Here is a 16039-nt window from a genome sequence, read left to right on the forward strand (position 1 = left end):
TTCCTCAGACAGACCATGCACAAAGCCAGCAGTCCTTGTGAATGCACTTGATTCCAAGGGCGCATCACTAATTTTACCATTTCCCTCACAGATGATTTAAGCCAGAAATTAAAACCCTTGGGTGAAGCAGAACGGGAGTTCATTTTGAACTTGAAGAAGAAGGAATGTGAAGAGCGAGGTTTTGAATATGATGGAAAAATCAATGCGTGGGACCTCCATTACTACATGATCCAGACCGAGGAGCTCAAGTACTCGGTGGACCAGGAGTTCCTCAAGGAGTACTTTCCCATCGAGGTGGTCACCGAAGGCTTGCTGAGCATCTACCAGGAGTTGCTGGGACTTTCATTTGAGCAAGTGGCAGATGCCCATGTTTGGAATAAGAGCGTCTCACTTTACACTGTGAAGGATAAGGCTACTGGAGAAGTGCTGGGACAGTTCTACCTGGACCTCTATCCAAGGTACTGGACGGCGCTCAGAATTGACCGGACTCCACCCTTCCACAGTCCTACACGTAATGCTTAGTACAGGGTTAAAACGTAGGCTTTGAAGCCAGAATGTCTGCTTCATCCCTTACTAGACAAGTTATTCAGTTTTTCTATGATGTTTCCTGAAATATGGGAACACTTGTAGTACCAGTTTTATAGATTACTGTAAAGATTAAATTGGATGATTGCATGTATAGCATTTAGAAGACTGCACAGCACACAGTTCTTTAAAAAATAAAACGTGTGTGTGTGCGTGCACACATGCCAGGCCAGAGAGGATATCTGAACCACCTCCCCAGACCAGATAATAAGTTTTGAAGAAGCATTAGCTACAACCACCATCATCACCTACTGCACTTACTTAATTTAAAATTTTCCCCAGAGTGTTTATTAGCTGGGTACTCTGCAAGTCCTCTGAAGTCTGACTGCCCTCCTCAGTCTTTCTGAGAGCAACACAGTGGAGTAGAAACGGCAGAATCCTTGTGCTGATCTAAGGAATCCACACACTTGACTGACACACCCTCCTCAACATGCTCATTCTTCAGGATCCTTAACAGGATTGTTTATGCAGTAAGCATTATACGTATACACTTCCAACCGTTTAGTCAGGAATAAAATTTCAAATACTATTCTTTGAAGCATGTAATTGTAAACTCCATACATTTCATCAGACAAAAAAGATTCAGATCTTTTTCTCTTTAGGCTACTTTCTAAAAAACACAACTTTTTGCAATAACTCGCCCATTTTACTAACTAGACCAAGAGGATTATTGCAGTCCCTCTTCAGCAAAGTGTGTAGGTAGATAATCCACTGGATCTGGATGCTCAGGAGGTTGAATTGTGAGCCATTTGGTGGCACAGGTGTCTTCAGCACCTGTGCTATCCCAAAGCTTTTAGAGAAAGCATCAGGAGGGCCAGCAATGGTGCTGTGGGTGAAGGGGCTTGCCACCAAGGTGACAGCATGAGTTGATTCCCAGAAGCCATAGTGGAAGGAGACAGCTGACTGTTGCCAGCTGCCCTCTGACCTCCACACACATCTGGAGCATGCACATAGACCTGCACATATATACACACATGCACAAGTGACAGATACTTGTGCATAAGAGGGTAATCTCTTGGTCCACAAGTGGGTATAAGTGCTTACACTCGGGTCTGACAACCTGACTTTGATCCCACAAGTTGGCAGGAGAGGGCTAACTCCTGAGAGAAGTCTGGCCTCCACACAGTAGCTATGGCATGTGCATGTGTTGTGTACACACACACACACACACACACCACAATAAGATTTGAAACAGAAAATCTTTAAACATTGCAGTATCCTGTGCCTGTCTCCAAACTCACTTCCCAGGAACAAAGTCCTCCCGTCCTGTGTTTCTGCCATGTACTTGCTTTATTTCATATTTAGAGACCTGGTCGTTGCTACTAGAAACTTTGTGGAGAACACAGAGTAATATTTTGTGAGAATAATGACCTAGCTCAAGATCATTTTCTGCCACAGCCTTTGCATTCAGGTAAAATATGAATGAACTGTTTTATTTGTCTGACTGAGGAACAATAATCAGAGCAGAATCTTTAAAGACTTGTGTTTTTCATTTTCTTAATCACATTTGATTTTTATTTATCAAATACTGAGATTCTCAAATACACAAAATCTTAGGATTTCAATATAAAACTGCCGGTAAGGACTTTCAGTCTTTATCACTCTATAAACAAAACATGAAGAGGCATAATCTCAGAATGAATGTAATTTTTAAATTAACTAAATTGACTTTTGCTTGTTTGTTGTGTTTTGTTTTGTTTGGGGGTTGTCTTAAGACAGGGTTTCTCTGTGTAGCGCTGGATGTCCTGAAACTAGCTATGTAGACCAGGCTGACCTCAAACTCAAAGACATCCTCCTGCCTCTGCCTCCTGAGTTCTGGGTTTAAAGCTGTATGGCAACATGCCCAGCCTCAATTTTATATTTACAAAGGAAAGAGCAAGGACTGGAAAGAACACCAGCTGCTCTCATAGAGGACCTGGGCTTAGTTCCCTCCCACTTGGCTGCTCACAGCCATCTATAACTTCAGTCCCAGGGACTCAACACCCTCTTCCTGTCCCGTGGGCACTGCATGCTTGTGGTACACAGACATACATCCCAGTAAACATGCATGAAATAAAAATAAATGAAATCTCAACAAAAAGAAAAGAACAGGGCTGAGAAGAGATGCTTGGTGTCAGGAGCACTTACCTCTCTTCCAGAGGACCAGAGTTCAGTTCCCAGCACCCACATCAGGCAGCTCACAACCAGGCCCTAGAGACTCAACACCTGGCCTCCTCAGTACCTGCTCACATGGCATGCACATACCCATAAGTAATAAAAGTAAGTTTAAAATAAACATGTAAAAAAGCAAAGAAGATTAAAGCCTGACTGGGAAATTAAAAGTTAGCAGAAAGTTTTCAATTTTAAGATAAAAACTTTTAAATTCTAAGATTTTTTAAGGGGGAAATATTTACCTGTTGCTTCTTCAATGCATTGATCATCACTTTAAACTCACATCACCTACACACAGTATATTATTGTATACCAAAGAATACACAAGATAACAGGTTATGTATACTCATGCTCCTCTGCTTACCTGCTTATACATTTCCAGTTCACTCCAAGGGGGCTTCCCAGGACTACTGATGGGCTCCTTAAATACCCAGAGTGCAAAAATTACAGTTGTGATTGACCATGTTCCCAAGAGTCTGTCACATAGTTTCCAACTCTGCCAAAATTATCCACCTAAATGTACCTAACTAACATTAAAACCTTTTGGGTTTTTAGTCTTGTTATTTTATCATTTCAAATGTACTCATAGCTATGGTGTGTGAATATGGGTCTCTTGTTGCTTTGCATGTGAATAGGACAGTGAAGACTAAAGTTAATAATTTTATACCTAAAATTGGCCTCACATTTACTTTTGCTAGACTTTTCATATGGGGTGTTGGTTCATTTAGTAGTCAGGTAGGTTCCAGAGTCAACCTCCACGTGCTGCACTTCCCCTTGGTTCAGTTTGTGTTTAGAATTGATTTGCCCAAGTTTTTCTTGACTTTCTTCCACGTCTCACCACGTCTCTGTGTTCCTCCTCAAAGCCGGTCTCCACGCAAGCTCTCTAAAAGCAGTGGGCTGCCATGGCTTGTCACTGGCTGCTTACTAGCCTGGTGAACGGTGGAAGCTCTATTGCTATGATCCACCATCAGTCTCTCCTTTGTTTCTTGTTTTTCTTCATCTTCTGTTCCTGAGACAGAGTGTCACTAAATACCCCAGACTGAACTCAAACTCATGATCCTTCTGTGTTAGCTGTGTGTGCCACCACCACACCTGGCCATCATCAGCCTTAGTTAGAGTAGCCTGGGTCCTGTGTTTTAGGAGTGGGGCCTGGTCAATGGTCCCACCTCATCTACAACTGTAAGTCCAAGCATGTGGGGTATTTCTGACCCATTGAGGCTTTCTTCTGTTCTCTTCCCCAATAGCTTTGGGTTGGCACTGCTGTTCTAACAGCAGGGTCTCTTCCTTCCTGGGCATACTAAGACCCTTGGTCTGTGGGAGACAAATGAAAAATCACCTAAGTGATGCTCCACACCCTTCCCTGACTGATGCTGTCTCAAGAGTGCATGCCCATCCCCCCCTTTCTATGGAGGCCTGATGCTGCAGATGATGCTGCATTTCCCTACGTGCAGCCCCGCTGTTCCGTATTGTCTGCTCCAGTGTGTCTGACGTTATGTCCAGTGTTGGCCCTAACTTAAGGTGTGGGGGTTAAGGGAGTGCTTCTGTCCGCTGTCCTTGGAGATACCTGTGCTAGATTGTGGGCTTGTCCACTGCCTTTCCACAGCAGTTCTCTGGTAGGTTCAGAAAAGCTGGGGTTTGTAGAACTTCAGGATGGAGTCAAGACAGGAGCAAGTCCCTGCCCAATTTTATGCATCCAAATAATGGCCAAAATTACTTCCTTTCTTTGAAAGGTATTGGTGGAGGGTAGGGGAGGGTACAGAGGACCAAGAAAAAATATATGCCAATTTAAAGGTTAAGGTAAAACAAACAAAAACCTAGAAGGCTGGGTCACTTTAAGTTTACTTTTTCCATAGGGTGAAGTGACCTGTTTTTTAAAAGGTGAACCAAACATGTGAAAGCCTCTTCTGGTGTCGATCGAGTGTGACGTAATGCCTGCAAGAGGCCATGACATGTTTCTGCTAAAGAAGAGTGTCCATTTCACTGTCCTTTGTTTCTGTCTCCCAGGGAAGGGAAATACAACCATGCAGCCTGCTTTGGTCTCCAGCCGGGCTGCCTTCTCCCTGATGGCAGCCGGATGATGTCTGTGGCCGCCCTGGTGGTCAACTTCTCCCAGCCCGTAGCAGGCAGGCCCTCTCTCCTGAGACACGATGAGGTGCGGACTTTTTTCCATGAGTTTGGTCACGTCATGCATCAGGTTTGTGCACAGGTGAGCAGTTTTCACGGCAAACCACCAGCCGCTTCTGGATGTTTCTCGCATTTCGGCTGCTGTCAGGCTTCTCTCTTCGCCTGGTTTTTTCACACTCTGAACATGCGGTAACCTGCAGAGACACAGCTTTCTCTTCACGTCCTCTCACTGCGTTTTCGCTTGAAGGTTGTTCATTGATGAGAGACTGTAGACTGTGTGCTTGTGGAGACTCAGTGCCTTCTGGCCACCTCCAACCTTTAGTCCTTTGCTACTGCTGGTTGGGGCTACCTCCCTTTTCAAGCCTCAAATTCAAGTCACAAGTAGTACAGGCATGCAGAGCTGCGTATGGTGGGATGCTAATTGTAACCCAACACTTGGGAAAGAGGTAGGAAGATCAGGAGCTCAAGACCAGCCTTGTCTATATAACAAGTTCAAGGCTACCCTAGCCTACATGAGAGCCTATTGCAAAAAATAAATGACTGTGTAGAGAATTTTTCCAGGACACAGATATGTGCAGTAGATGGAAATGAAAAGTGATTTTTGTTGTATGTGTGTTTATGTGTGTACAGATGCATGTGTGTGGAGGCCAGAGGTCAACATGTAATGTTCTTCAGGAGCTGTCCACCTTGTTTTTGGAAGACAGTCTCTCACTGAGACCTGGGACTCACTGGCTAGGTTAGGCAGGCCAGCCAGCAACCCCCAAGGATCCACCTGCAAGCAGGCACGACTGCCACTGTTTTTAAAGTAGATTCTGGAGTTTGAGCTAAAGTCCTCACCCTTACCTAGGCAGTGCTTTACCAACGAGCTGTCTGTCCTCCCAGGCCACAAAAGTGATCTTTGGCTTTTTTGTTTTGGTTTGGTTTGGTTTGGTTTGGTTTTTCGAGACAGGGTTTCCCTGTGTAGCATTGTAGACCAGGCTGGCCTCAAACTCACAGAGATCCACCTGCCTCTGCCTCCCAAGCTGGGATTGAAGGTGAGTGCCACCACTTCCCAGCAATACTTTTTTTTAAATTTCAGCCAAGCATCACACACACATATTCAACAATAATAGATAAATTATTTAAAACTAGTTCTTTCATCATATTATCTACTTATGCTGGTGCCTCCGTATATTCTTTCGAAAGAAAGGAGGGAGGGGCCGCATGTAGTGGTCACACCTATGTCCCCAGCATGCAGGTAGCTGAAGCAGGAGGATTATCAAGAGTTCACAGTAGGTAGCCGGGCGTTGGTGGCGCACGCCTTTAATCCCAGCACTCGGGAGGCAGAGGCAGGTGGATCTCTGTGAGTTCGAGACCAGCCTGGACTACCGAGCGAGTTCCAGGACAGCCTCCAAAGCCACAGAGAAACCCTGTCTCGAAAAACCAAAAAAAAAAAAAAAAAAAAAGAGTTCACAGTAGGTATATTTTCTTACATGCTCATGACCTTGGGTTCAATTCCCAAAATATACATGCATGCATGTGCATGCACACACACACACACACACACACACACACACACACACACAGAATATTTTGTTAGTTTAAATAAACAGAGGGAGCCAGGCGGTGGTGGTGCACACCTTTAAACCCAGTACGTGAGAGGCAGAGGCAGGCAGATCTCTGTGAGTTCGAGGCCAGCCTGTTCTGCAGAGTGAGTTCTAGGACAGCCTCCAAAGCTACGGAGAGAAACCCTGTCTCAAAAAAACCAAATAATAATTAACAATATTAAAATAAACAGAGGGGTATACACACGGACTTTGGACTCCCATCCAACAATGTGAGGTGCACTCTCACCCTGAACTCTTGGGGGAGGGTCTAGGCCCTGCCCTATATGAAATGACAGACTATGGACACCCACATGGAGGGCCTCACCCTCCCTGGGGGAATGAGGGGATAACGGTGGGGGGGGGGGTTGGGAGGAGGGCACGGGAGTAGGGGAGGGAAAGGGAGAGGGACCTGGAACTGACTTGTGAAGCAACCTTGTTTCTTATCTAAATTTAAACTGAAAAATAAATAAAAGATAAAATAAATAAAATAAACAGAGGGAAAAACAACAGAAATCTGTCCAGATGTGTAACGCCAGTTGCAGCCCAAACAGTCTCAAATTTCTTAGGTGATCGCAGAGTCTGTTCTCCCACATGGGTATTTGCCAATATTGAACTTCTGTCAGTGTACAGTGTTCTTCCTGTACCCTTATGCGCTCTTGAGTTATGATAGCTCTGCTTTCCATTTCCTAAGAGTACTTGTTAGATCAGCCAAGTTCTAGGTGTGTATCTGAATGTAGGTAAGCAAGACTCTGCCTTTTGGGTAGTTGGTCTTTTTTTCATTCATTCTCTTTAGTTTTTTATGCGTATGATGTTTTGCCTGCCTGCCTGCCTGTCTGTCTGTCTGTCTGTATGTATGTATGTATGTATGTATGTATGTATGTATGTATGTATCCCATGTGCATACAATGCCCATGGAAGCCAGAAAAGGTCATCAGATCCCCTGGGACTGGAGTTGCCATATGGGTGCTGGAAATCGAACCCAGGTGCTTTGGACAAGCAGTCAGTGGTTTTAACCACCAAGCCATCTTTCCAGCCTTATTTATTTATTTAGAGTGATTTGAAAAGTAACAGCATTCGTCTTTTCTAAATATTTGAAGTATTTGCCATGCTGGAGAAACAGACTCCAGAAAAAATGTCCTTAGAATCACACTCTGAAAATTGTAAGATGGATTCCAGAAACTCACAGGAGCGCCCACACACACACGCACACACGCACACACACACACACACACACACACACACACTCTGGAGGCCAAAGGATGATGAACCACACGATTCCTAAAGCAGCAGCTTACTGCTCCGTGTTGACTATCTGGCAACTTTACAAAGAAGTCATTCAGTCCCTTAATCACATTTATTAAAACGATGGCCTTCCAGTGGTTTCATTGTTCCTGGTGCAGATTCTTGAGGCAGAGTCCTCATGCTCACCCTGCATTCTTCATACAGGTCCCACAACTCTGTGTTTTTCATCGTATTTAGCGTTACTTTTGATCCTTTGAGGCATTGGAAAATACTTTCTTGATGTTCTGTGACTTTTGAAAACTGATACATAATGGAATTACATATGTTTCATATTACATCTGCAATTTTCCACCTATTCTATTTTTAATCTGCTCTAGTTTTTTTTATATGTGTGGGTATTTGACTACATATATGTCTGTCTACCACTCATGTGCCTGGTGCCTAAGGAGACCAGAAGAGGGTGTTGGAAGCCCTGGAACTTGACTTACAGATGGTTGTAAGCCACTACTTTGGGGCTGGCAATTAAACCTGGGTCCTCTGGAAAGAAACACAGTGGTCTTAACCAACATGTCATCTCTCCATGCATACTGCTTCTCTCTGGAAGAACTGAGTTCCCCTCAGTTCTTAGACCTTTGCTAACCATCCATGGACAGAATTGTCCTTTTGGTGAGTAGTGTGTTGATACTGTCCTTTGCTTGGTCATCTCTTCTTTTTTTTTTTTTTTTTTTTTTTTTTTGGTTTTTCAAGACAGGGTTTCTCTGTGGCTTTGGAGGCTGTCCTGGAACTAGCTCTTGTAGACCAGGCTGGCCTCGAACTCACAGAGATCCGCCTGCCTCTGCCTCCCAAGTGCTGGGATTAAAGGTGTGCGCCACCAACGCCCGGTTGGTCATCTCTTCTTGAGGTTACCTTTGAGAAATGTGTTTGTCTACTCTTATCATTTTAGATGACATGCAGCATTTTAGAATGTTGGAGTACTGAGATTTTCATGCTTAGAACCAGTGGCCAATACTTTTCACCTTTCATACACACGGGTCTATGTATTTGCTGCTTTCAAGTTTAGAAACCTTTTATACTGATCTCCAACAGATGGTGGTTGAATAAGATTCATGACTTCTGTGTTCACTTCTCAATTTTCCATTCATGTGCTGTAGATTGGTTTTAAGATATGACACCTCATTGTTTGGGTTCTGCACTGTGACATCCTGGAGATGGATTGACCAGTGGAACTTGTCGTGGTGATATTTAAATGTATGTGCAGGAACTTCCAGTTTTCAGGCATGTGGACGCCCTAGTTCCCTGTTACCATGTTGTCACTAGGGACTTGAGTTTCACCATGTTTTCTTGTGTTTACACTGACGGGTCAGTAATTTGGAAGATAGCATCAGGAGAGGCATCGCCAGTATCTGTTCCTGTTTCACAGTTTGGACTCTCTGTAAGCCCTGGCCCTTTTGAACTTCTGCAGATTTTATTCATGCTGATGTCTTTGTTGGTTGCACGGTACACGCGGTAACAAGTTTTGAACTGTAAGGAGATACTTATTTTAAGGAAACATCAGAATCATAATAAAACCTTCATTAAAAGTGAAAGGTATATCCAAAAGTGAAAGGGTCAGACAAATTTCAAATGATCTGACCTGAGATAGTCTGTAAACTAACATCATTAGTCTTTTCTAAGTATTTGAAGTGCATATCACTGTAGAGAAACAGATTCTGTCAGGGGGACATTGGATTGAAATATAGAGGACTAGGTTCAATCCCATGCACCCCATCAAAAAAAGAAAAGAAAAAAGAAATATGTGATTCACCCTTTTCAGACCCACTCATTCATTCATAAAATGGAGACAAGCCTGGCATAGTGGTTCATGCCTTTAATCCCAACACTCAGTAGGCAGAGGCAGACAAATCTCTTTGCTTTCAAGAACAGCTTTCTGTACATTGTGAGTTCCAGTACAGCCAAAGCTAATGGTAGAACCCTGTTTCAAAAAAAAAAAACAAAAAGAAAATGGAGACAATTAGCAATTCTCTTAATTATGTCTCTGGCATGGTGGGAAATTAAATATGTTAAAAAGCACATAAAAAAACTAAGGATCATATGGGTATTAATAATTTATTTTTATTTCTTTTTCATTTGGGGAGGTTTCGAAACAGGACTGGCCTTGAATTCATGGAGATGCACATGCCTCTGCCTCCTGATTGCTGGGATTAAAGGTGTATGCAACCACTGCCTGGCTAGTATTGTATTTTTCAGTAAAATATTTTGTTTATTCTTTGCTATTTTTTAGTATTTTTGTAACTTTATACGTAATTTAATGCTATTTTATTCTCGTAGCTGACCTTTAGATACAAATACAGGGAGGAAGCCAAGGATATGTTTGGTCAGAACAACCCAGACTCAAGAGAGGTGCAGATTGGGCAGGCTAAGAATTAAAATGCAGACTCAAGAGAGGTGCAGAGTGGGCAGGCTAAGAATTAAAATGCAGACTCAAGAGAGGTGCAGATTGGGCAGGCTAAGAATTAAAATGCAGCTGGGTGAGGTGCCATGCAACTGTACTCCCCACACTCCATGGGCTCAGGCAGAAAGATCACAAGTTCAAAGCCAGCATGGGTTACATAGTGAGTCTGTGACCAACCTGAGCTGTCTTAGAAACACAAAAGAGAAGCAAAAGTCAAAGCTGCCCAAACCTTCTGAGTGTGTGCCAGCCCAGCACTGTTCCTGCCTGAAACAGTGCAAAGTCTGAATGCCTGGTTTCACATTTTCCTATGAACTTTTAGAGTTTGTGACTTAGACATCAGACATGATTTCTATCAGGATCTCTCTTTTTTTATTGTTTTGATGTTTTGTGTTATTAATGTGTATACAAGTGTATTCATACATATATGTTAGCAAGCCCTAGTTAATATCATAAACCAAAATGTGAATGTTTATAATATTTATTTGGAAATTTGCTTATTTCTTTTGTTTACTACAATATATATGCTTTTTTAGCTTTTTGAAAAATTACATTTAGTCTGTCTTTACGACTGTGGATGCCAGTGGAAGCCAGAAGAGGGCGCCAGATCCCTTGGAGCTAGAGTTATGTAAGGCAGTTGTGAGCAATTCAACATGGAACTGAGAACTGAACTCTGGTCTCTGGATAAACAGTGAGTCCTCTTAGCAACTGAACCATCTCTCCCGTACCAGTATTATTTTTTAAAAGGTTTTTTGTTTGTTTCTGTTTTGTTTTTTTGTTTGTTTGTTTTTAGAAGAATGCCCAGAAAGCAGAATTACTGATTATCTCCCTCCTGGGTGTGATATACAAAGAATAGTAGAATAGAATTCAAAATAAAAAGAGTATCTTGATTCTTTTTCCTTTTTCCTTTGGTTTTTTTGTTTGTTTGTTTGTTTTGTTTTGTTTTTGCTTTCTCAAGACCTGGAACTCACTTTGTAGACCAGGCAGGTCTTAGCTCAGCCTGCACCACCACAGCCCAGCAAGTATCTTGACTTTTTAAGATTTAGTTCAAGGATATGAAAGGCAAGAATCCAAAAATTGAAAGCCTAATACTATCAAGAGAAGTGAGACAAATAAAATAGTAAGCATTTCAAGAACATAGAGGGACAAGCTTAGGCTGGAAGCGAGGTCAGGTGGAACATAAAACTGTCTTTGAATTACCTGAATTAGATTTTCCACAGTGTGCTCTCGCACTTGGGCTCTGCACCCTCTGGGCATGTGCCAAGTTGGGGCCATAGGATGGAGAGCAGACTCACTCACTGACCTCGGCATTTGAGTTTAAGTGCAACTTTTATTTGTTTTCATCTAAAAAGGAACAGTTTAAATACGTGTCTAGTTAAGCCACTGTAGGTAGTTTGAAGGCAAGCCCCTGAATTTAATTTGTGTTTTTTCCCTGCATCCTTAGATCACGGTAGGATGCTGAACTATTGAGGGCAAGAGAGCTGTGAAGATTAACAAAAGGTGAACTGTGACTCATATCTTCTTTGTTTCTGTTATTTTTCCCAGTGATGGCTAGTTATATGGGAAGATAAAACTGTGACCTCTTAGCCATCTGGTAACAGTAAAGTCTAATTTGTTTTTTAATTCCTTGTTATATAAGCTTCTTCATTAGCTGTAGACAAGGGGTAGATCAGAAAGATTAGAATATGGACTACATTGCTATTAAATTCATAGTGGGCAGCCCAACACACCTCACCTGAGACCTGTCATTTTCCCTAGCCACACTGCACTTACTGGTTCCAGTTGCCTTCTCTTTGAGTTGGACTTTGTTATCATAAAAATGATCTGAAGTGTAACCAATAAAAGGAGGCAGTCTCTTAGTTAGACAGTAATAACTTTGGCCTTTAAATATTGCAAAAGTTCACATGGCAAATTTAGTTAAGTTTGTGTCATTTTATCATAGTTTATAAACTCATCGAGCAGTGGTGGTTCATGCCCTTAGTTCCAGAACTCAGGAGGCAGAGACAGGAGGATCTCTGTGAGTGGAGGCCAGCCTGATCAACAGAGTGAGTTCCAGGACAGCCAAGGCTACAAAAACCCTGGCTCGAAAAAACAAGGTAATCTCTATGTCAGCAAGACATGGGTTTTAATCTGAAATGGAATATGTTTTAGACATTTGGAAGAAAGTAAAACAAAGACGCATGTTTAGGACTGGAGAGATGGTTCACTGATTTTTTTTTTTTTAAAGCTGCTCCTGCAGAAGACCCAGGTTCAATTCCCTGCACCCATGTGGCAGTTCACAACCATCTGCAGCTCCAGTTCCATGAGATTCAGCCCCCTCTTCTAGCCTCCATGTAGTACGTTTACATGCATGCAGGCAAAACAGCCACACATACAAAATACATCTTTTTCTTGAAAAAAAAAAGAAAAGAAAGGAAAATTTCCTATTTAGGTAACTTTATTCCTCTCAAAAATCTCTATCCAAACAGAAATCTAAGCTAACCACGTTTTTTAGGCTCTCATGATCAAAACATTTTCTGCAACAAGTGTGGTCCAATTTGTCCACTGAATTGTTTTCTGGGGTGTCATAACATTTAGTTTTATCTGGGCGATAGATGAACATCACTAGCTTTATGTTCCCAAACTGTTATTTTCAACATCCCCAAATTGATCACACTAAGGATCATGTGGAAAATGGCAGGCTGGCCTTTTGGTTGGGACCATCATCTTCCCCAATAATGACATGGAGACTTCTTAATAATTATGAAACTTGGCCTTAGCTGAGGCTTGGTTCTATTCATCTACATGCTGTCACATGGCTCATGGCTTTTACCTCTCGTCCTGCATGTCTTGTTTCCTCTATGTCAGGCAAGCAACTCCACCCTTCTTCCCAGTGTCCTCTCTGCCCCAAAATCCTGCCTAGCTCTTGGGCATTCAGCTTTTTGTTAGACCAGTAGGGGGTGACACATCTTCACAGTGTACAAAAAGATTATTCCAAGTGAGTTCCAGGACAGCCTCCAAAACAATACAGAGAAACCCTGTCTCGAAAAACAAAAAACAAAAAGATTATTCCACAACAGAATTACTTTAGGACTCCACGGTAAACCTGGGAAGTGGTGTGGTTGAGTCTGCACACGAGGCCCCGTCACTGTGCAGAGCCGAAGTCTCCATTTCCCTCTGTGTGCTTGCTGACTGTGGGACCCTTTGGCTTGGAAGTTTAGTTGTTTCTTGGAAATTGAGCTTTTTAATTTTGTCAGCTTTTTTTGTCCTTGTGTGAAAAAAATACTCAAATGATAATGCTCAAAGTGCTCACAGAGACACACTGTGATGACTTCTGGGAAGCTGGGAAGCAGGCAAGCTATTTTTAGCTTTTACTCCTTCCTTGCAAACATTTCGTTTTGTTCCTTAGGGAACATTGTTGATCTGTTCATTCACTGGCAGTGCTCTGCCCTGATACAACAGCCTCGGGTAGAATAAACCCTCTCTTGTCCATTCTGGTGACATAATTGTGTTGATTCTTACTGGTCCAGTTTTAGCTCTAACTCATGAGTTACTCATCTGTTCATGTTTTTTTCTGGATATTGAATAGTAGACCCTTCGTGTGTGTGTGTGTGTGTGTGTGTGTGTGTGTGTGTGTGTGTGTGTGTGTGTGTGTCTGTGTGTCTGTGTGTGGTGTGTGTCTGTCTATCTGTCTTTGTGTAGACCTTTCCCCCAGACTCTGTGTGTGTGTGTGTGTGTGTGTGTGTGTTGCATGCATGCACGTATGCATCTGCAAATACTGATTTAGAAATCTTCATATAAGCAAGATTTACAACGCTTCTAATTTTGACCTGTATGGTGGTAGCTAATGGCATGATTTTCCCTTGTTTGCATTGTTAGCATCTCCTTAAAAGCTGTGGTTCATAGAACCATGAAGTTAGCATCTCTGATTCAGGAGGGATAGTTGCAAAGCTTTGTCTTGTGTGCCTCAGGCTCCTGTTCAGTCGTTGAGAGATCTTCCAGTCTTAGAAGAATTCACTTGTCTCTGGAACATACTCAAATGTTTCACAGAAAGGAGAAATTTGGTAAAGAATCTTTATTTTATTTTTTAAGATCCCCCTTTAAAAGATTTGGTCACTTTTGAAATATCATAATGTAATGTACAATAAAGATGCACTAGACTAGAGCACTCTTGTTACGATTTTAGGTTATGGACTAGGCCATCTAGTGCTAAGTCCTACTTCTGCTATTTTATGTGTCTATGCTTCAGCTATTTTATCTTGGCAGTAGAAGTAATGGAACTTACATCATACAGTAATGTGGAGACATGTTGGGGGAGGTGTGTGTGCATATTCATATATGTGCAAATGTGCATTTGTACACCTGGGTGTGGAAGCCAGAGGTGAGCCTCTGGTACTGTTCCTCAGTAGTTGTCCATCTTTTTCAGACAGTTTCTCACTGGTACCTGAGACTCTCCAATAGGTTAGGCTAGCTAACTAGCAAGACTCCTCTCTTTCCACCTCCTAAGTGCTGGGGTCACAAGTGTGCACACCACCACACCTGCTGGGGTCACAAGTGTGCACACCACCACACCTGCCTGTTTATCAATGCTGGCCATGCTGGCGATCAAATTTAGGTTCTTGTGTTTATGCAGCAGAAATTTTACCAACTGAACTATCTCATGAGCTTCTTGATTTAAATCATATTGTTCATGTAAGAGCCAGACATAATGCCTAGCTCAGGAAAGTCTCTGGGTGCTAGCTGTCAAATACTGCGTTACATTGTTTTACCCATAATGTGGGTGTAATCTTAAAATGTTGCATTTCAGAATGAGGCAAAATATTCTGTCTCTCAAGAAGCACCCAAAGAGAGGCATACATGGTCCCCCGGAGAAGAGGAAAAGAACAAGATCTCCTGAGCTAATTGGAAGTATGGAAGGAGGGCAGAGGGAGAAAGAAGAGGGGAGAGGAGGACATGAGGGAGCAGAAAGATTGAGTCAGGGGAAGAATAGAGGAGAACAAGAAAAGATACCATAATAGAGGGAGTCATGATAGGTTTAAAGAGAAATCTGGCACTAGGGAAATGTCCAGAGATCTACAAGGATGACCCCAACTAACAATCTAAGCAATAGTCGAGATACTACCTTAAATGCCCTTCTCCGATAATGAGATTGATGACTGCCTTATATGGCATCCAAGAACCTTCATCCAGTAGCTGATGAAAGCAGAAGCAGATACCCACAGCTGAACACTGAACTGAACTCCTGGAATCCAGTTGCAGAGAGGGAGGAATGATGAGCAAAGGGGTCAAGACCAGGCTGGTAAAACCCACAGAAACAGCTGACCTGAACAAGGGGGAGCTCATGGACCCTAGACTGATAGCTGGGAAAGCAGCATAACCAGGCCCCCTGAACATGGGTGTCAGTTAGCAGGCCTGGGCAATCTAAGGGGCCTCTGGTAGTGGATCAGTATTTATCCCTAGTATACAAATGGACTTTGGAAACCCACTCCACATAGAGGGATAGTCTCTCAGCCTAGACACACGCGGGAGGGCCTAGGCCCTGCTCCAAATGATATGACAGACTTTGAAGATTCCCCCATGGAAGGCCTCATCCTCCCTGGGGAGCAGAGAGGGAATGGGATAGGGGGTTAGTGGAGGGCAGGGGAGGAGGAGATGGAGAGGAAACTAGATTGACATGTAAAACATGTGGGAGGGCAATGGAGGTTTTATATATATAAATAAAAGTATTATATATATTTTATATTACATAAAAATTATTCTGTTTCTGGGGATCTTTGCCTCTTTCCTTGAACAGATTTGGGGAGAGAGGGTGTCCTCAACAAATGTACCCTAATTCCAGTGCCTACTGTGAAGTATTTCCCTTGGACCGCCTGTCTTACAGCTCTCCCTATGTAGAATCAGCCCAATTATACTGTGAAGTCAA

The 16039-nt window shown here is 42.7% G+C and overlaps 1 protein-coding gene across 1 annotated transcript in view; it reads left to right on the top strand.

Annotated features, from left to right (window-relative positions):
* Nln (neurolysin) overlaps positions 1–16039 on the top strand; it is a 91555-nt gene that overhangs the window by 58572 nt on the left and 16944 nt on the right. Inside the window, exons 8-9 of the mRNA XM_005065581.4 lie at positions 92–458; positions 4741–4942. Coding sequence (XP_005065638.1) covers positions 92–458; positions 4741–4942 — 569 coding nt within the window. The remainder of the gene's footprint in view (positions 1–91; positions 459–4740; positions 4943–16039) is intronic.

The sequence above is a fragment of the Mesocricetus auratus genome, unplaced genomic scaffold (assembly GCF_017639785.1).
Source record: "Mesocricetus auratus isolate SY011 unplaced genomic scaffold, BCM_Maur_2.0 Super-Scaffold_100020, whole genome shotgun sequence".
NCBI lineage: Eukaryota > Metazoa > Chordata > Mammalia > Rodentia > Cricetidae > Mesocricetus > Mesocricetus auratus.